Source organism: Pseudochaenichthys georgianus, chromosome 19 (genome assembly GCF_902827115.2).
Source record: "Pseudochaenichthys georgianus chromosome 19, fPseGeo1.2, whole genome shotgun sequence".
In the NCBI taxonomy this organism is placed as follows: Eukaryota; Metazoa; Chordata; class Actinopteri; order Perciformes; family Channichthyidae; genus Pseudochaenichthys; species Pseudochaenichthys georgianus.
The window spans coordinates 8630213-8651712 of NC_047521.1; the positions used below are offsets into that span (position 1 = coordinate 8630213).

The window sequence follows — 21500 nt, forward strand, 5'->3', positions numbered from 1 at the left end:
ACTGGTCAGTCTTGACACTTGCATAACAATCACCTTGTTCCAATTGTATTCAGACATGCATGGTGAACGGAGGATACATCCTTAGAGAAAATATAAATCTGTCTGAAAAAAATCAGAAATACTTAATTATCCTGCGGGAATTTGGTTTCCCTGGCTGTGGTTGACATTAGAATGATGACCCAATACCATAGCCACAACACCTGCAACACTAATGGCCTTCCCATCAGGCTCAGCTGTACTTTGTGTTTACTGCTAATTAGCACCGTGCTTAAACTCAAGATCATCAGCATGTTAGCATTGGCTTCAGAGAAACAGCATTTTGGCTGTAGACACTGAGTCTTGTTGTACTTTTCTCTGCATGCTCCAATCTTTGCATGCAGCACAGCTTAGTTTGAACAGCTGTGTGTGTGAGGTTTAACGTTTCGCAGAGCATGTGAAATGTTCATCTTAGAGGTCTTCATGCTAGGTGCATTTCAGTGCCGTCACTGTCAGAGACTTGACATTGTGATTTACCTCGCGATTCAGAAACGTAATGGAGTGTGTTATGCCTCTGCAGAATGTGTTGGCCTTCACTGCAGTGCCTTGGATGCGACTGAAGGCTTCCTGGAGGAGAGAAATCCCCGTGACAGTTTGATGCCAACATGTAATATACTGCAGCTTTGTTGTGTTCTTCAATATGCTGTTATATATATAACACTTGTTTATGTGAAATAACAGTGACACCACATTTGCAACAAAGGCACAGAAACTCCAGGTAATATAAAAACATTTTTTAATAGTTTCAACATTCGGATGAGGTTAATTTTTATTCTATCTTACTGTACACTGTGTTCCACTCGGTGACCGGGAGATAGCTCGTCCAAGAAAAAGGCATTTCCTTACTCCAAAACGTTAAAGAGTCCACAGCGTCGTCACTACAGTTTCACACAAATCACTTTGAAGTCTCAAAAGATTCCTTGACCACTCATGTGTTCCCTTTTTATTTTGGCCCCCATTAATTGGAACATAAGGAAAAACAAGGAAAGATTGGAGACGGATGTTTGCAATGGCTGCATGCACCACAGTGTCATCTACACTAGTTTGGGTTCAAACGAATGCAGCATGGTTTCTTCTTGCTTGCTACATGATTTTCGTGAACTTTTCTAGAGATTGTAGTCCTTTTTGAAAGCGTAGTTTTCTGGGCACAAACATAACGACAGCTTGATTTCCTGACAGGGATCTCTGCTCGGAGCCAGATTTGCTTTTCTTATTTGCTATAGACACTGTATAAACACAGAAGACACATGGGGGAAACAGTAAATCATGATGGGTTCAAAACAAACTGGTGGAAAGTTGACTAAAAAAGGTCAGAGGGCACCACTAAATTCTTCTTCTTCTTTTATAAAGGTTGATCTATTCACTTATAAAAAATAAATACAAGCACATTTATATAGGACCAAAGATGAGACATATTTCATAGGCATGGTTTAAAAAAGCATGCTGCCGAGTTTCACACGCCCCCCACACCTCCCGACCCAAAACTGACACTTTTGATCAATAACCCCACCACCCTCTTTTACTTAGAATATGTCCACGACACAAACAGTCTGCCTTCATCACGACCCATGAGGTGAACATCGTCTATCACCAATACATTCCACCTATTCATGTACAAAAAGGCCTTTCGTCTTTTTAGTGCTCAAAGGGCATGCTGGCAAAAGCTGTAATACTGGAAACTGTCTCCCGGCTGTCTCCCGGCTGTCTCTTGCTCGACAGGGTTATTGTTAATAAAGTTGTGTTTGATGAATACTGTATGTACAAGCCTTAATCTGAAACCCTTTAGTACAAAACGAAGAACAGCACATTGTAACACAGAAATCCAGACAAAGACAGGACACACCGTTCACTTCAGCACGGCCAAAATGCAACAATTACTTTCTAAAGAAAAGAAAAAGAAACCCCGATATCTGAACACTGGCATCGATGCTGTGTTGATTTAAGGGTCGGATTGAATCATTGGGGTGAATTGTAGCACAGCTGAAACATTAGGTCGATTTGTTTTGATTGATAGAAAGTGTTATTTTGATAACTGAGCAGAAATGCCAGACATTTTATCGGGAAAAAGGGCTGTGTTATTCACACTTTTTTTGCAGGTTCTGATTTGTTCTTTTTTTATCTTTCACATATCTAAGATAACTGTAAAGATCTTAGTTTTTGTTTCGCTGTCAAACTAAAAGACAGAGGTGCAACAGTTTCATGCAGAGTCTCTTTTAACCTCTCAAACCCCCCTGCGTTACAGCTGCAGGTTGTTCGGACAAACGTTGTGCAAGCCCACAGAAAGTTATTTGACATTTTAAACAAGATCCGCACATTTAGACAAATATCAAATATGCTGGATTCTCTGTTGGAACATCTTGAATTCTCCACTTGAAGAAATGTAGCATCATGTAGCTGCGAAGATGTGTTAGAACAAGCTAATACAGAAAGGCAATATTGTTCAACTGCAAAGCTAAAATGAGGGTTCAAGAGGTTAATTCTTATCTGCAACACAAGCACTATCAACAGGTTTTATTAAGTACATCTAAATCTAGATTAACCTTGAGCCTAACGTTTTTTTTGTGTGAATGTGGCGATATTGTGCTAGAACCAGCGACATATTTTTCAATGCAGTATTTTCATATATCTATATATATTTGATTTCTCCCCTGCCACTATATACAGAACTGGTATGTACAGCGGCTCACTATTTACAAAAGTCCTGTACGTGATATTTGAAAGATAGAGGGTGGAGCAGCACAGCGACTTTGAGGCCATGTGTCGTGGATGTTTTCAGGACATTATGGAGATCTGGATGGGTCATAGTGAAACCCCCCACAAGGCAAACGGCAAACTGCTGCTGTCGAATGCAAACCGTGTTACTCCAGTTGTATTGATTTTCAAGTGTTCTGCTTCCTGAAAAGGTTTCGATGCGACAGCGGGAAATTCTGGTCCCATGTTTACTTTTTTTTAGATGAGATTCATGTGTAGTGGAAACAATCACAACTCTTCAGACCTAGTCAAAAGTATTCAGAAATATATCTGTATAAATACTCTCATTAAAATAAACACATACATATCTTTGCACTTGCCTCTGGTTCACTTATACAGACCGAAAACACCAGCATCATCAGACAGGGGTCTGGGGGGGGGGGGCTGCCAGAGAGAAAGGTGTGCTTGTTTATGCCTCTGAGGCTGCAGGCGACAAAAGTAGCACCTTTTTTTCAGGGAGTGTGGCTGTTTTCAGTTGAGATATGATGGGACGTTATTACACCTCAGGGCAGGAGGATGAGATCTCATCCCGCTCAGCTGAACAACACGTCGCTGGGAGGTTTGGCGCCACAGAGGGAGCCTGAAGTGTGCCGTCGGAGTGTCACGTGATGCTGCTCTGTGACGCTGGATGAGTTAACAGGCAGCTGTTGGCTCACAAGTTTACCGTATCAACTTTAAACTTTATGTCAGTGTTGACGTTACAGTCTTTGTCACTTGCTCCTGTCTGTTGAATGCCTGATCTTTATTTTGAATACAATATTTTCTAAAAAGACCCTTTGATTTTACTTTTCATAAATGTGTGTCTTCCTATCATAATTCACAATGGTTGTGTTCCTTGCTTTATCATTTGCTATTCAAACGTTGTTATCACTTAGTGGTTGGCTCTCCATATTTATTCCAGCAGTATGACATAGGGCCCTGTGGAGTTTCTGATCAGTACCAGCGCTTTGGGACTACATGTTGAGGTACAGGTGGATACAGATGATATTTTCACTTAGCTTGAATCATTTCAAAACAGATCTACTTATCTTCTTATTATCATTTAGATTGATATTGAAATTGCGACGTTATTCACGATATTGGAGGAGATTCTTTTTCAATAACTAAATCATCACATTTTGCTAGGTTCTGTAACAAAGATTTTCCAAAAAACATTATCATCAAGATATGTTTTGTATGCCAGGACATCTCTACAGCACCACAATACAGTGACATGTTAAAGATAGTATATCGACACATATAACAAATATTTAAGTCCAAATTGCGATTTCAGCTCTTATTTGCACAACTGATTCAATGAAGGGGACACAGCAGCCCCCTGCCGATCGTGTGCGATTCCACTGATTTGGTGGTCACCGCAATAAGCCCTCAGAGGGAGAGAAGCAGAAAACTGCGATGACATAGACCTTGCACTCTTCTAAAGGAAGGATATGCTTTCAATCACTTTGCTTGTGTCTGGTGAGAGACACTACATGTGAACATAACTCCACAGGACACCTCTAAGGAAAGCCCATCCCACAGAGCAGGAGCCGGGGTCCTGCCAATAGATAACAGCTTCATAATTATTCATGTCAGCAAATATCCCGTGGCACACTCCAGGCATCAAGGACTCTCTGTGGACCCTGCTCCACAGTCTGCAAACTGGAAATGACTTATTACTTATCACATGGACTTTTTCATTTCCCCGCCTGTTTGCAAAAGCCATCCGAACCCTTTCAATGTGTACCTGTATGTATCTCATGTGTTGAATAGAGTTCTGACAGCATCGACTGTATGCTACCTGGAGGAAATGGTATCGTTATAGCTCTCCTTTAGATACAAAATAGGATTTGATCTGATTTAAAACCTTAATTGTATATATTCTGAAAATGTACAATATAAACAATAAATATTCAGTGATTGATATCCTGATTGATGTAAATACAGATGAGTGTGATTGTTTTGTTTTACCTCTTTTCAACCTGGTCGTTTCCTAAATCTCTAAAACATGCATTCCTGTTTAAGTGCCACAACACCAACACTGCAACATCAGATAGCACAACACACACACACACACACACACACACACACACACACACACACACACACACACACACACACACACACACACACACACACACACACACACACACACACACACACACACACACACACACACACACACACACACACACACACACACACACTTTCCAGAACGACATACTGGCACACTCACAGTGAACGCTCAGGCGGGACACATACTTAGGGTTTCATACCCCTGAGGGATGAAGAGGGACGAAGAGGAATGTGAGATGGGAAACAGACAGGAGGAGGAAGAGCTGGCAGGACAGATGTACAGTACTTCTTAAATTCACTCAGGAGAAGCAGCAGCGGAGCGCACTCGTCCCTCCCAGCAGCCGTTAATAACACATTATGTAACAACTCCAGAACATGTAGTGCATTTCCACTTCACGTAATAACGACAGCTTGAACGCAACATGTAAAACGTTTCCCCGCATTTTGATGTTAATTATTAGATACTAAAGTGGTATTTGCAAAAATATTAAGCTATTTTATTGAATGAAATGTAAAAGATACATTATATGATAACCAATTAAGTCTTCATCTGTTCTTTAAAGACGGCTAAAATTACATTTGTAGATTTGACCAATGACATAAAACCTACCTAACTAATTGTATATTTGCAAATGAGTCAGGATGTATATTACACTTTTTTGGAATGAAGACGTGCATTTAGGTTTGTAATACTTAGATAATGTATTATTACATATTAATGAATAAAAGGGTTCCGGGTTTTCGTGATAAACGTATTTGTTATAAAATGCGGAGAAATTAATTCCATTTTGTGCTCAGGCGGTTTTTTACAAAATGTTGCGGATTATTACAAAATGACACAAAAATGTGTGAACTCTTTCCTGGTTGTTAAATATTGCATTATTATGACATAATGCCTTTTCCAGTCTCGTGTGTGAAGTTAAAGGCAATATTGCAAATGAATCAAATAAGGCAAAAGAAACAAAAAACATTAAACTAAAAACAAACAGTAAACACAAAATGTCAAAGTATGCGTCTGATTAAAAGTTCCCTGACAACATTGTCGCCATCGCCTCGTGTGATCCGGATTTATGTTGGGTATCTTTTGTTGTTTTCTCACAGTTTCACCCCTCTGGAGCACAGTGAGGTGTGACGGTGAGATCCAGAGCGAGGCTGTAAGCAATCCAGTGGGAGAAGTGAAAAGGTCAATGTATGAGTGTGTGACAGGGGAGGGGGGGGGGGGGCTCAGTGGCGTCATAGCACTGTGCTTTCAGACTCTTCCTCCGACTCGGCTCTGAAGCCCGTGGGTTCACGCAGTGCCACCGAGTTCCTGAAGGGGGAGATGTGGGGCAGGTCGAAAATACAGTTCAGTTCCACGTCGATGATGGGGATGTCCAAGTTGCAGAGACAATCTGGCAGGGCCAAAACACAGACAGGAAGTCAGTGAAAGAGAGTGAAATGACAATACTGTTGATGTGGGTGAAAGAAAGCTGGATGATGGTACACACAGCAGGTGGGTCATTATAAACTCAGACCATTGAACCAAAGTATGAGACACATAAAAACAAAGCATGAAAGGGGTGCACGATTTACAAGGTGCACCGTATGTCATGGGGGTGTCTGCATACTTGCTTTTGGCCATGTAGTGCATTCATTTGAATTAGTTCAAATAGATAGTAAAGCCTTTTTTAACTTAACTTTTCTTATCACAATACTGAGTGCAATGCTCGCCCAGCGCAACAGAAATGATTACAATTATCTCATTTGATATAGTTCCATGCAAGGCGAAAATCATTTAATCCTTATAGCATGAGTGAAGCTTTAGGAACCGTAGATCCCACGATGCTAATATCTGTATCGACTCATCCCCTATCGATATACCCATTGCTAACACCTGATTCAGACATGATCAATGATCAATATAAAAAGGCTAGTCAGTCCAGTGAACACTGTCGGACCCAGACCATGAGATCAGTGGAGTCCTCCTTGTGTATGAATGAACTCATACATTGATTGACCTCAGTTTTGATGCAACAGTGTAACACGTGTGATGAAGATCTGCACAAACAGGAAGTGTGCAGACTGAACAGCGATGGTGAGGGCAGTGAGGCACAACACTGTGGAGTTGGAGGGGATGGTATGGGGGGGGCATCTGGAGCAGGGCATTATGATTGGGAATCCCGAGGGCAGAGAAGGTTGGAGGTTTGTGGCGACCGCCCCGGTCTGTTTAGCCATGCATCGCATCGATCACAGCCGCCATGCAAAGGCTGAAACAATGGGTTACAACTGGTCTGAGGACAGCTGCTGTAGAGAGTGCTGCAGGATGACTCCTAAAACCTGGACATGAGTCAGCGCTTTGCACTTCAGGTTCCCTCGTCTCATAGTCAGGGAATAAGAAAAAGAAGTGTGTCATCCCTGCGGCACTCTACATACATAATGAAAGGTAATGTACAATAAGAGTGCATTAAGAGTGAGGCTGCCATAGAGCGGGGAATCAGACAGAAGCCTGATCTAATATCTGCATCTACTGGCAACCTCACCCTACTGAGAGCTGACTCCATGGCAGGGGGGTTGGAGGGGTGGGGGGTGAGGCTTTAGCACAGGAACTCCTGCTTACCCTAAAAGTCCCTCTCACACATAGAATCACACTGAACCTCTCGGCTCATACCGCTGTAAGTGAGACAACGAGAGCAGTCGACAAGAGGGGACAAGTACAAGGAAGTACAGTTGAAACTTACAGAGGTAAATAATCAGATAAAAAGAGTTAAATCCACAAACAGCCAACATGAAATAGATATATAATATATGATTTTCCTGCCAGGTTAACATTTTGAAAAGTCAGAAATATATTAGTAATCAAAAGTTTATGGTAAATCAATAATTCATTCATAAATGTATGACCTGTTAAATAATCTTGTAAAATCTAGTGAAGCCAAATTATAATGTATGCAAAATAACAAAATCATACCTTAGAATAACCAGTAATTAACGGGCTAAGGTAAATGCAGTGAAATCAGAGTGAGTATTGCTAAAAAATACTTCAACGCTGTACTTGAACACAACAGGTGTTATCTGTATCATACACCTTACCTGTGGACATGCTTTCCCCAGGAGACAAACCATCCAGGAGGCCTGAAGAATGATCCAGGGGCTGGGGGCTGGTGCCGGGCGTGCTGGGGGGCTGAGGGGGGGGTAAGCTGGGTCTCTGCCGGGGCGGCTTGGGGGTGGGCCTGGCCTTGGTGAGGGTCCCGGCCAGTGAGGGGGGAGAGGAGAGAGACGGGGTGGAGGCCAGCTGGATCTGTCCCGGGGAGCCGATGGTGGCGTATCCCTGCGGGTAGCTGAAGCTGTACGGGGAGGGGGTGCTGGGGGGGGTGGGCGACAGGCTGACAGGGGACGGCTGGCCTGTGGACTGGTCCGACATGGCTCCTGACTGGCAGTACGGGACTTTGGGGGGGATCGGGGCCAGCTTCTTTGCTGCAGAGAGAACAGAAAAACATGTTCCTGTTATATAAATATTACAAAACTGCAGTGAGATGTTACACCTGTTGAACAATATGGAGCAGAGCCACTGCTGGAGATCAGCTGTCAAAAGAACCAGTTTGAAGAATAACGACAAAGCAAGAACAGGAAAAAAAATGATTTAAAGGTCACCTATCATGCTATTTTTAGACAATAGCATAGGTCTCCGATATATAAAGATATATAAAAAACATGTCTATGAAGTGTTTTACTCAAAATACCAAACAGATCACCCATTCTAGCCATGCCTCATGTCCCTCTATTTCACTTCCTTTTTCAAAAGTGCTGATTTTGGGTATAAAGCTTTAAAAAAAAAAAATTGATACAAAAAGAAAGAAGGGGTCTGAGCTCATGCGGGACCCGGCAGCTACCGTCTAAACTAAATACTGCCGTGATGAAACGCCATATCATGGATTATCAAGGATCTGAAACAGTTTGGAGCTCAAAGGCTTTCTCTCTTGCCGGTTAGACCACAAGGTGAGTTCCTTTTTACTTCCTGCTTCTTCACACACATGCTCTCCAGTACAGGTTAGCTCTGAGTGTTAGCGATGCTAATGTAAACACCGACCATACGTCCAAAACAGTCGGGCATTGTTTCTGATACCAACATTTCAGATAGTGCCGTGGGTCCACATTTCCGATATTACGTCATATCGGACGCAAATCTGGATCAGCTCCGTTGTACCCCCGTTTTTCGAGATTTGGGTACGGAGGAAAAGAGAGAGGGTTTAATTTTCTGATGCTGCGTGTGTTCCCTGACACACCGGGGACACATATTTATGTATAAAAGACATCAAAAAGTGCATTTTGCATGATAGGTCCCCTTTAAGAGGTTTTGGATTATTTTAAAGATATTAGCATGAATGAGTAACATGACAAATATCGCGACCGCCCTAGTTTAGACTAATGGAGGGTTCAGCGCTCAGCAGTGGCGAGCCGTCAGGGCCCTCTAGGCCCTCTGTGAGGGCCTAAGATATTCAAACAAATTATATTTGAAAACATTAAAAAAAAAAACATTTTTTTAAATATTTTTTTGTTGTTACATTTTTCATTAGTTTTACCAAAATAACTTGATTTAATTGTATTTAAAATAACATTTCCAAAGAAATAAATCCTTCGAATCTGCCTGTTCAGTTTCTGTTGGAATGTGAAGGGTTAAATGCCGTCTCTGCGAGTTACTGTGAAGACGGGAGAGCTCGTTGGTCCCTCTGTACATTCACAGAGGGCCCGCTATAGTAACTCAACGAGAGAGTAATGTCAAATGACAGTACAAATGACCAATCATATCTTCCCTCTAAATGGGCGGGCTTTCTTTTCGCGGACTTTATGACAAGTTCCGCCCGCTGTGAGGTCTATGGGTCTATGCCATGGATGTAGGTCTATGCCAGTGCCCTTATCTCTCTAGGGCTCTGGTCATAGGCTCTGGTCTATGCAAGTGGGGCAGTGACGCGTCCTAAAACCCGGAAGTAAGCTTCGCTCGGATTCCCTCGACAGAAGGCAACGGGATTTCTTCATAGGATTTTGGAAGATAACTTGAAATAAGGTCTGTGGAAAACGAACCTGTTAGATAAATGCACGTTTTGTTCAGCCGGATAATATCCACATGTCTACCCTACTTTCATTATTTTCGAATCATAAATCTAAACGATAGGTTTATGATCGATAGATTTATGATTGATAGATTTATGATTAGCATAAGTTCGTGCATGATGGCTCACTTCAGTGATAGTGATGACATCGTTGCGAAATTATTAACCGAGTCATTTTCAAGATTGAGTTACAATGATAAACTGGAGTGGCAAAGGATCAGCTGAATCTGAAGCTGAACGCCGCTCCTCCGCTCCCTTCACTGGCTTCCAGTAACTGCTATAATCCACTTCAAGACACTGGTACTTGCGTACCATGCTGCGAATGGATCTGGCCCTTCCTACATCCAGGACATGGTTAAACCGTACACCCCAGCGCGTGCTCTACGCTCTGCATCAGCCAAACAGCTCGCTGCACCCTCGCTGCGAGGGGGACCCAAGTTCCCATCAGCAAAAACACGTGGGTTTGCTATCCTGACTCCAAGATGGTGGAATGAGCTCCCCATTGACATCAGGACAGCAGAAAGCTTACACACCTTCGGGCGCAGACTGAACACTCATCTCTTTCGACTCCACTTCGAGCGATAGAATTACTAACAAAGAACTGCTAACAGAGCACTTATATACTAATAAAGGACTGGCTTATCTATAGCCAGTTGAGTAGCACTTGAAACGATTGGCTCTATGAAACCTGATGTACTTATATGATTCTGTTTTCTTCAAGGTTGTGTCTTCCTGGTCGAATGTACTTATTGTAAGTCGCTTTGGATAAAAGCGTCAGCTAAATGCAATGTAATGTAATGAATGACCCGCCATCAAGTGCTTCATCCAAAAGGACAGGAGGATGGACTTTGTGTTTAAGTGATTTCATCATCAAAGGCCTAAGTCATTTTCAATGTGGGCCGCCGTGCCGACTTAATACATTAGTAATTGTTACTTGGCTGTGGGTGCCCTGTCATGATAGGTGTTTATATAAATGGTGTTGTTTTGTGTGGTAGAGGGTCGCTGTCATTGATATTCCGCTGAAGTATACGCTGTGACGTAATATCTCTTCTTTTTTTCCGAGGGAAGGGGGGTCAGAGGGTCTAGGTATAAAAGTCACGGCTCGCCACTGGCACTCAGCCTCATTACCTCTCCTCAGGGTGTGGGGGCTGTGATCAGATCCACTAGAGGTCAGCGTCCCCTGCAGTCCCTGCAGTCCCTTCTGTCCAATCACTGGAGACAGCTCCTTGTTCTTTAGAGTACTGAGGACACATTGAAGGAGAAAAATACACAGGAATTACAAGCATGCTCATGCATATATCTTCTCTTTAATAACATGCCATACAAAATATGAGAGGACCCATAGTTCAATGTCAAGTTGCCTGAGTGATCACTGTCACCGGCCAACATGTAGTACACACTGCGGGGCAGTAGAAGCACTTCAAAAATCCCAAATAAACTGTAATGACTTAATGGATTTTCCTTAATGTTGCAGTGCAGTGCAGCCAGAATGCCAATGGGAGGGCGGCCTGAAGGTCAAACATCACCAGTGTACTCAGCGGATGAGGCATGAATGGATGACTGAGGCTGCTGGGATTTAAAGATGGAGTGGAGCAATGCACATGGGCATCCATGGGCTTAATTTCAAAGTCTACATCAATTGGGCCTCATGCTGGAAATTCACTTAAATTCCTCTTATAATTTATTTTCATTTTCAGAAGAAATAACAGAAGTCCCCTCCATTTGAATCAAAGCTGCTTAACAGTCCATGTGGTTGATTATTGACATGGCAGGTGTTCTGCCACGAGCAAACACTAATCATTCAATCACTCTGATATTGAAGTTTTGTTTTGTTTTCTCAAATTCTAGTATGTCTCCTTATGTTGGACAGACCATTTGTGTACCGCTAACACAAGATGTGTTTCTTATCTTGGTAAAAGTGCCCCTCGACTGCTTCCAAAATGTTCTCTTATCTAAGAGTAGAGTAAGAAATGTGTAAATCCCAGAAATCCATGGGTACCTGGAAAAGAGAAATGTGGATACAAAGGGAAAAAAAGAGGAAATGTGTTATCCTAATCACTTCCTGCATGAGGCCCATTGTGTTGCTCTGATCTGGCAGTCTACCACTCAAGACTCACTGGTATGACTCATTAACGCCCACTTTTTATAATGGTATGCACCGAAAGCCTTGAATTTCCTTTGTTGCCTGGCAACCGCCTCCTGAATATCCTGGCAACATGGAAAGTTATGGATTGCATTTATGGCAATTATATGAAAAGATGGATAGATCTGATAATGGAGATCCTAAAGAGCATAGCTGTTCCTTGACTGACGGATACACTACGGAGGGAATAAAAGAGAACAAAGAACAGGGAGCTGCTGGGAGGATCTTAATCTCACATCATCCCCTCTCCTCCTCACATCATCCCTCTCTCTTCATGTGTGTGTGAGCTGTGTTGGAAGTTGGAGCGAGTTCAGCAGGCTTCTGTATTTACCTAGTCAGCTTGGCTCCTCTCTCTCGGCTACAGGCACAGGCTGCCCATGGAGGGGGAGCAGAGAGGGGGGTGTTGGGGGGCTTGGGGGAGCCAAGGAAAAGATCTTGACGAGTAAGAACGAGCGGGGGTTTGATGTAAAGGGTGGAGCCATTCGCTTCGGACGGGGCCGCATGCGACACGTCGGGCAGGGACGCCTGTTTTGGCAGGTGCAAGGAATTGGGTTTGGGGTTGGAGTTGACGTCAAGAGGCTGGGGGGACGGGCTGAGGGAGTGGGGGAGCGTGGGCGGGCTGTAGCCACAGTGGCGGGAGGGAGGTGAAGGGCCAGGGGGCACAGAGTCGGGATTAGGAGCAACGGGACGCACACCCAGAGGTGCACGGGTGAAGTGATGGTGGTGAGGGAGCGAGAAGGAAGAGCAAGAGGAGGATGAGGAGGAGGATGAGGAAGAGGGGTAAGGGGGAGGCGGCCTCTCCTCCTCAGGGGAGGGGTAGGCATAACCGGAGTCCGACCAATTGGAGGATGCATCATCCGAGCTGCAATGATAAACACGTCAATGTTTCATGGGGTTCGAGCTGCAGAGCTGAGTGCAGGGAGGCATAAGCTTAAGACTGAGAGCTGTGGGGTTTATTGTTAGGAGAGTTTAAGTTCGGGAGGAAATCAGGCGAATATTAATGATTGTGAGAACAGAGGAAACAATATGGAAGAGATGGGAAATAAAATAAAACTGAATCACCTCATCCATTGCAGGGCTTTGCGACAATGGACTGTAAAGCTGTTAATGATGCTTGGACTAATGACAAAAAAACAAAACAGATATAGTTCATGCACATGCAGCAATGAAACACTCAACTATGGATGAACTTTTCTCCACTTTGTTTCCACATGTTACATGAAACAACCTAAGGACAAGAACACATCTTAACATGATAGAGAGTTACACCACTCGGGCACATCATGTTTCTTCCAGGCGTGGCTACTTTATGAGAGAATCAGAGATGAGAAATGAACACCAACTTAAAAAGGGACAGTTCACCTGAAAATGAAAAATACATATTGTTCCTCTAACATGTAGTAGTATTGATCAATCTAGATAATAATAAAATAACTAAAAGACAATAATGTACTTCTCTCTGAGTGGTGATATGGTTTCAGCATGCAGTTTAGCAGAAAGAAAATAGTTCCTATATCAAACTGCTCAGTCAGCGGATTATCTCTAGTAACTGGGCCATTGATGTTTAATCTGCTAATGTATGTGTTGGCCCTTTTAAGCAGCACATGGAGGTTCCACCTAGTTCCATTATAATTAGAGAAGGGAGTCGATATCTCCAAAACTCGACAGCTAGCATCAACACAATCTAGATTGAATAGCACTACAGGTAAGAGGATGAATGGATATTTTACATTTTAGGGTATTACATTTTGACCTTTTTAAATCAATGACAATGACATGCTTCATCCGAGGTGAGACACCGGGGTGCATACAGAGGTGGGGACGAGCATTTTGTGGGGGAAAACAGCAAGAGACAAGAAGAACGTGGAGCAGACGGCGCTGTACGGGGGTCAGTTGCAGGGCACGCGGGTGGGTAGGGGAGCAGCAGCAGGTGGGAGGAGGTTAAGGCTAGGGGGGGGGCACGAAAGCCTTACCTGGCTCGATCGCTGTTAGTGGGAGGAGGGGTGGGGGAGGGGGAGGCAGAGAAATCCCCAGCAGGCTGCTCAGGGGTGAGAGCGTCAGTGGGGGCGACGGGGGGGTGCACGCTCGGCGGCGTGGACGAGCATTTACGCGAAGAAGACGAGCCCCTGCGCGCCACCCAAGTAGTGTCCATCACCCTGACACCCATGCTGCAGTGGGACAGAGATGCACAGCCAATCAAATCAAGGGAGGGTGTGTGTGGTTTAGGGGGGGGGGGGACCACACCCTACACAGATCGTCAGGGATGCTAAAAACGGAGGAGCTTCCCTGTCCATCATATGTACCAGTGTCACTCCATCCACATGGGTGTACTTGTGTACCTGAGCATGCACAAACAGAGAACATTTCCCCTACACAATGTTTAACTCCCTCATTTATGACACATTCTCCTGTAGGATGACAATGTATGAAGTTGAAATTAAGTGAAATTGTGTGAAAACTGCAAAAAAAGAACAGTTTGATTGAAGTGAAGAAGTACATGAAGATGTGATGGTCCTATTTGCTTTGTCTGTCCATTCAACTGAAGCTAGCATCTAGTTAGCTTAGCTTAGCATGAAGACTCAGATCAGCGGGGCTTTGTCCAAAGATGAGCATTTACCAGCACCTCTAAATCTCAAATCTAAAAATGTAACCACACGTAAAAAGGAGTACGTTATGCTGGAATATATCTTGGTCGAGACTGAGTAATGACTTTCTTACGATTTGTCCACTAACTTTTTTACATTAGCTAAAAACATGGCGGGTGACAGTATATGGGATTTGTTGGTAATGCGTATTTTCTAATGTCATTTGTAATATGTTATAAGGTTGTAACCATTATTTTCTGTTCGCATAGGGTGATCTATTTTAGTTACAAACCCTTGTTATCAGCATTAACTCTGATAACAGTGGTGATTTTAGGTAAAAAAAACAAATTTTTAAAGCTAACCAGAATTGAGAATAGCATCCATTATGTTTCACGTTCATTATGCTTTCAAAATCTTAACACACTGAAGTTAGAAAAACGACGTTCTAACTCGGTAGATCGGACAATCTAAGGAGCATGTGAATGCACCACAAGAGGTGCTGACCTTTCATCTTTTTACCTGGCTAGCTCGACCTACTTCGAGTCTTTATGCTAAGCTAATTGTGAGCAGGATCATATTTAACGAACAGAAATCTTTTAAGAGTATCTCCCAATTTTTTTAAAAATATTTTTGATAGAAATAACAGGAAATAACCTAACTCTGAATAGGACCTATAAACAAGAGGCTATTGTACTCACAGGCTGAACAAGTGTATCCAGTACCAGAAAGATGCTACTTATGTAAACACAGAAAGAAAAGCCTGCTTTGTCCATGCCCCCCCCCCCTTTTGTCCCCCGCGCTCTTAGAAACATCGAACAGGTTCAACAGGCAGACCTGATCAGAGCATTAAACACACACACGACAAATGAGCGACACTTCCTGTCAACGTGCAGCTGACACAAACAGATGATGAATAGACCGGTGAGAGGATGACTCAGGGGGGGGGGGGGGTGAGGATCTATACTGTACCTTTGTATCTTCCTAATGCTGCATAGTTAAAAACAGAGACAAGCACAATGAGGACACGCTCATTAACAGCACTGTTATCAAAGCAGCAGAGCAACTTTGGCAGGATCAACCATTTAAGACAAGAGCCAAGAAAGAGGAACAAAACGGGGGGCTGGCCTAGCGGGGGGCTGCAGGGGATCAGAGTCACGCCGAGTGTAATGAGGAGAGCGATCTGACGGGTGATGTGTGCTCTCCCTGGAGCGCTTCAGCCACGTCAAAACCCAGAGAGAGAATTATAGTCCCATTAACGCTAATTAGCTCATAGTTTCCCTAATGGATGGCAGAAAATCCCCCCAAAAAGAAACATCTGGTTCATTCATGCATCACGCTGAGTATTTAATATTCATGGTTCAACTACAATGTTATTAGCAAAGATATTTGGACACCCTTTAGTTATGTTGTGGTGGCTGTTCTTCATGGTGTTACCCCATAGTTCCAGTGGAAGGATTATTTTAGACAATATTGAGCATCCACATTTTGAGCAAAGCTTGGGTTAGACCCTTTCTCGTTTCAATGTGGTGATTCTCCCGTGTACAAGTCCAGATGTCTGGCCAATGAGCCCCTGGGCACAGACATGTAAAGGGCCCCAAGCCCACATTCCTAACAACAATAGCAGCAACATTGTTTAGGTCATTGTGTGTTTGCATTCGTTTTGCATCGCTTTATAGATGTTCTGTATTTTTCAAGGTATTTCTGTGTTTTTTTTTTATCTCTATGTAGCCTTTTTGGCTTGTTGTTGTTGTTGTTGTTGTTTTTTGGTTGTTTTTCCACTTCTTTGTAGTCGCTTTGATGATTTGGAGGTGTCTACAGTAGGTGTCAGTCTAGGTGTCAGTTTTGTGTCAATTTGTGGCTATTCTGTGCCTATTTTTAGTTCTACACAAGATGAAGAAATGTTAGCAGGAATGCACAGATGCTCTGAGACAGGGCCGATATGAAACATAAACATCTCATGCATTACTCTGATATCAAACTTTTGATCTGACTCTCTGCAGTTGTAACTGTTGACTTTCTTATTGCACAAAATATATTGCTTAACCAGCTCAAGTTCTTTCTTGTTATGTCCAGACTACCTATACATTGTTTTAACTTGCCAGATTAATGTAGAGGATATGTGCAGCATGTGTCCTTCAACTACTCCTGCTCCCTACAGAAAATAAAGGGGAAATGATCCCATCTTTATTCTTCACATGTAGGCAGACAGATCCTCTCGAGCAGAACATTTGAGTGTCTGGAAGTCAATTAAGTATTTGGTAGCAGTGTGCACTACGTAGACATTTAAAGTCAAACTTTATAACCATGTACAGTGCTAAATTTAAAAATCTTTTATACAGAAAAACTCTAATTGGAAGGCAGGTTAGCTGAGCTGCTGAGCCTGCTAAATCTGAAGAGTGTGTTTCTATTGTAAGCTGGGTTCTATTGATCAGATCTCACACACACACACACACACACACACACACACACACACACACACACACACACACACACACACACACACACACACACACACACACACACACACACACACACACACACACACACACACACACACACACACACACACACACACACACACACACACACACACACACACACACACACACACACACACACCGCGTCCAGGTTTAATTAGCGGGCCGCATGTGGTCTCAGGGCTGAATCAGACCCAGACTCGCCGCGGGGCCTGATAAGGGTGTATGACAGCATTAAAGAAAGAGACAGTGAGACAGACAGAGACAAGAGAAAGAAAGCCACCCTCTGGGCCTCGGCTAATCCTCCTCCACAGCTCCAGGATTGTCAAATTCCTCATTTCACAGACTAAATGTCATCTCTTTCTCTTTCTGTTTCCTCACTTTCTCCCCCCGCTCACTCGACTGCAGATACGAGTCCTTCTGTCCACCTCATAGTGAAACTGAGCTTCTCACTGCGGTCCCCTCTCACATTACACTTGTGTAATCATCAGTGGGGAATTCTTCTCCCGTTTGAAGAGAATCAGGCAGAAACTTGACTTGCCTAGAAGTGTGGATGGTGTGTAGAATCACTTACACAGTTTCCTGTCTTTGTTTGATTTCAAGACATTTTGCCTTTGAACTCTCATTCTTCTTGTTTCAAACGCATATTGAACCCAACATGGCAGCTTATTTAGATGTTATTTAGAGGATACAGCACCATGTTAGATTTCATTGCTGCACAAAGTCTTGGATCATTATTTTATCCACAGCAGTTCTTGAATGTAATCAAATACATTTACATTTTATGTGGTTATGTACAATTTTGAGGTACTTACTGTACTCTTTTAAATAACAGCTTTAATACTTGAAATGTTTTCTTTATAATAACTATTTATGTTTTTTTATTCATATTAATTGTATTATTACTTTTTGCATTTACTAATATATTTTAGAATCTTTTTGTCAATTCTTTTTTTTAAAGTTTGAAAGCACTTTAGAGCTTTATTTACAGTTTATTTATCAACTTTATTTAAAGAGCTATCCTGCTTAATATATTACATTTGTATTAGAACAACAATTATTATTACTTAGTTTTACAATTTTGTATACTATTACTATACTTCACTAAACTTTAGTGAAGTTAAATTAACTTCACAAAAAAATTGTATATCTGACTCTTTTTTTGACAAAATTAGTTACTTTTTGTATTTCTATACATTCATGAGTGAATTTCACGCTCCAATGATAGAAGCTAATACAAAGAAAGTCCTGCTTATTTCAGACGCTAATTTGCAATAAATTAGCCTATGACTTACTTAAGATGAACAATAAACAGAAATGGATCGTAGCTGGTCTCGAGGGGTCTTACCCGTCCTTCTTATAGAACTCCAGCATCATGTTGTCCGTGGCGACGCTCAGCGGCCGTCGGCTCTGGTCGTTCTGCTTCCTCTCTATCTGGTCCAAGTCAGGAGACGGCATCAAGCTGTAGTTGGCGTTGTGGTTTGTGTGGACCGGGCTTCCGTAGTTCCCCGTGACGTTGAACTCGATTTCTATGACGGACCAGAAAAAAAGGAACAAAATACAGGAACTATTCAGTGTGTTGTTGTTTGAGTAATATCTAAGCAGTGTTGGAATGTAACTAAGTACATTTACTTGTCTGTCAAACATTTCCTGTCTAGTAAAAATGAAATATGAAGTTAGTTTTTCTGATAAACACAGGATCAAGTGTTCCTTTATCTGTTGGAGATCTCGTACATCTTGAGCTCAGTAAAGTATTTAGAAAGGCTTTGGGATCAGAAGGAACATGCACGTCACCTCCAGGGAAGAACCAGTCTGCGTGCTGGATGATGGGCTCGATGATGCCCACGATCTGCAGGGACACGGTGGTCATCATCTCTGTGATGTTCCTGCAGACAGAGGCTTCATTACAGCGGGCTGGAGAGGATCGGGAAGATTACACTCGCCCGTGATTAACACGTTGTTATTGTATTGCAGGAGCATTACAAAGGAGAACATTAAAAGCGTTTCGGAAAGGTTGGCTATTAAAATACTAATTAAAAGTAAGAGGGGGATAAAGGGTTTGTAAGATTTAGACAGAGATATTATAAGGGAGGTGTCCTTCACTCTATCTAAACCGCTGACTCATCCTCATCATGAGTGCACTTTCTGATAAAAAGTCTCCTCAAGATGTGTGTGTGTGTGTGTGTGTGTGTGTGTGTGTGTGTGTGTGTGTGTGTGTGTGTGTGTGTGTGTGTGTGTGTGTGTGTGTGTGTGTGTGTGTGTGTGTGTGTGTGTGTGGACTAGCATTGCTATACTTGTGGGGACCTACATCTGTTTACACAGTCACGTGTGGGGACTCGCCGCCCTTATGGGGACAAAATGGAGGTCCCCATGAGGAGAATCATTCATTTTAGGGTGAAGACTTGGTTAAGGTTAGGGTAAGGTTAAGGGTAAGGTATGTGAACATCATGCTGAGACCCAATATATATATCAATTAAATGTTCTTTTTTAACATAACAATTGAGACGCAGGAAACAAATCTCAAAGAGATTCTATCAAAAACATAAACATTTATATTCAATAACATGGCCCTTTTAGTGGACATTGGTTCCATCTGTTAGTAGGTTAAATTAGAGAACAGTACGTTCACATTAAATAATTAAATGTACTTTTAAGATATGTAATATTAAAAAGATATCGTGCATGCTTTTAACTGGTTATTCATAGTGTGTGTGTGTGTGTGTGTGTGTGTGTGTGTGTGTGTGTGTGTGTGTGTGTGTGTGTGTGTGTGTGTGTGTGCCCCTTTGCCTCATTCAGAGTTCTGTTTCTTTAAGAATGGGAAATGAGAAGAAGCTACCCTCTGTCCCCCACAAAGCTGCTCTGCTATTTTCTATAGGGAAATAAAACGTGAAAGAGTGGAAACTAGGTTAGATCTAATTAATGATACATTTGTGTTGTACAGCATGGATACCAATACTCTACTTGTTTTAGGCACTTTGAACTGAAAACATTTGGCATTGCTAGTTTGAAGCAGCAGTGGAAATCAAAACATTCTAAGTTCACATTCATAACAGAAGAAAAACCACAACGTATGTTTTTGCATTTGTAGTTCCTTAAACATGAACACAAGGTGCATTCCGACGTCGTACTGTAAGTTGTACGTTACATTCTTTGATGACGGAATGTTAACGACTGACTAAGTATGCGTCTCTGCTGCCTCACCCTTCGTTGTGCATCCACAGCAGGTTGGGTCCCAGGACAATAGCGATGTTTCCAGGAGTCATCTTGTTCAGATCCTGGTATTCAGTCAGCTTGGAGAGGAACTTGATCAAATACCTGTTCATACAGAAACAGGGAATACATTACATTGTGTATACATTTTAAAAAGGTACTTTTCCATTGCTGTCCTGTAAAAACATACTTCAAAAGCTAATAGAAACTGCCCTGTTTTTAGTTTTGTGTGAGTTCAGTTTTCTACAGATCTGATTGTATTTTGATTTAAGAGGTAAACACTTTGTTTCATTGTTTTCACTTGACAGCTGTGATTTACAAAAACTAAGAGTGCCACATTTGCAGGAGGCTCACACTCTCTGGAAATGCAATCATGTACCAGCTGCAGAGTTAGTGAGACACTTCCTATCCGTCTGGGTTGGGTTTGTGTCGCTGTTGATACTGTGCCAAATGTAGAGCCACATTTGCACATATCCACTTTTTGTTCGTGTTTTCCGAAGGTTATATTGGTGAGAGTGGGAAATAACAGAACAGAACTGAGCTGTAGTGCAGCTCAAGTGTCCCACCCTGCTTTCTTCAAGTTGAAATAAGATCAAACCCAAGACTAAAGAGAACACTGTGCTTCCACAGAGCATGCCTGCATGAATTACACTTATCGTTGTTGTCTCTTGGTCTCTTTCTGAGACCCAGAGATGTGGCAGTGTGTGTCTGTGCTGACAGAACGATTCATCTGGCTGAGCTGCAGCTGATCGTCAGGCTCTCTCCAGCAGCCGCCGTCACCCGGACAGGTGACAGGGCTGCTCAAAGGACGCCTGCCTAAACATAACACCTATTTGTGCCATTCCATTATGACACTGACAAGTGCTGCAGTATCTCTGCTCTTTCAAGTTCTCTCCCGTCTCTCCTCTCTCCCGCCCTCTCCCCCTCGCAGTGCCTTTCGATCGAGAGATAAGCCCTCTGGCAAATATCTACAGCTCGTCTTAATCCACCTCCGCCATAAGGCCTCTGTCTCAGCACCGCTTCACACTGAGCTACACATGGGGAAGGTGTAGATTAGAAGCATACAAAGCGTAATGTAGGCTTACTGTTGCCATGGTAACAAAGAGTGACATCTGCTTTTTTTTTATATAAACTAATATCTAATTGCAGAGAAAGT

At 42.6% G+C, this 21500-nt stretch overlaps 2 protein-coding genes across 6 annotated transcripts in view; one reads left to right on the forward strand and one right to left on the reverse strand.

Moving 5' to 3' along the window:
* The window catches only part of tex47 (testis expressed 47), a 29764-nt gene that overhangs the window by 6895 nt on the left and 1369 nt on the right, over nucleotides 1-21500 (forward strand). Inside the window, exon 9 of one of the 2 annotated variants that reach the window (XM_034107252.1) lies at nucleotides 557-3603. The exons of the other annotated variant lie outside the window; for it this stretch is intronic. The gene's annotated coding sequence lies outside the window, so the exon portion shown is untranslated. Of the gene's footprint in view, nucleotides 1-556; nucleotides 3604-21500 lie in introns of those variants that run through there. 2 annotated transcript variants of the gene reach the window in all.
* Nucleotides 4927-21500, reverse strand: part of LOC117464682 (rho GTPase-activating protein 44-like) — a 41192-nt gene continuing 24618 nt past the window's right edge. For 2 of the 4 annotated variants that reach the window (XM_034107251.2, XM_071206664.1), the window contains 9 exons: nucleotides 20336-20449; nucleotides 18929-19020; nucleotides 18483-18663; nucleotides 15627-15644; nucleotides 14046-14240; nucleotides 12404-12934; nucleotides 11058-11170; nucleotides 7912-8295; nucleotides 4927-6233 (listed from right to left, as the gene is read on the reverse strand). In XM_034107251.2, coding sequence (XP_033963142.1) covers nucleotides 6076-6233; nucleotides 7912-8295; nucleotides 11058-11170; nucleotides 12404-12934; nucleotides 14046-14240; nucleotides 15627-15644; nucleotides 18483-18663; nucleotides 18929-19020; nucleotides 20336-20449 — 1786 coding nt within the window. In that variant the 3' untranslated portion in view covers nucleotides 4927-6075. Of the gene's footprint in view, nucleotides 6234-7438; nucleotides 7492-7911; nucleotides 8296-11057; nucleotides 11171-12403; nucleotides 12935-14045; nucleotides 14241-15626; nucleotides 15645-18482; nucleotides 18664-18928; nucleotides 19021-20335; nucleotides 20450-21500 lie in introns of all 4 variants that reach the window. The other 2 variants (XM_071206665.1, XM_071206666.1) reach the window with 2 other exon arrangements.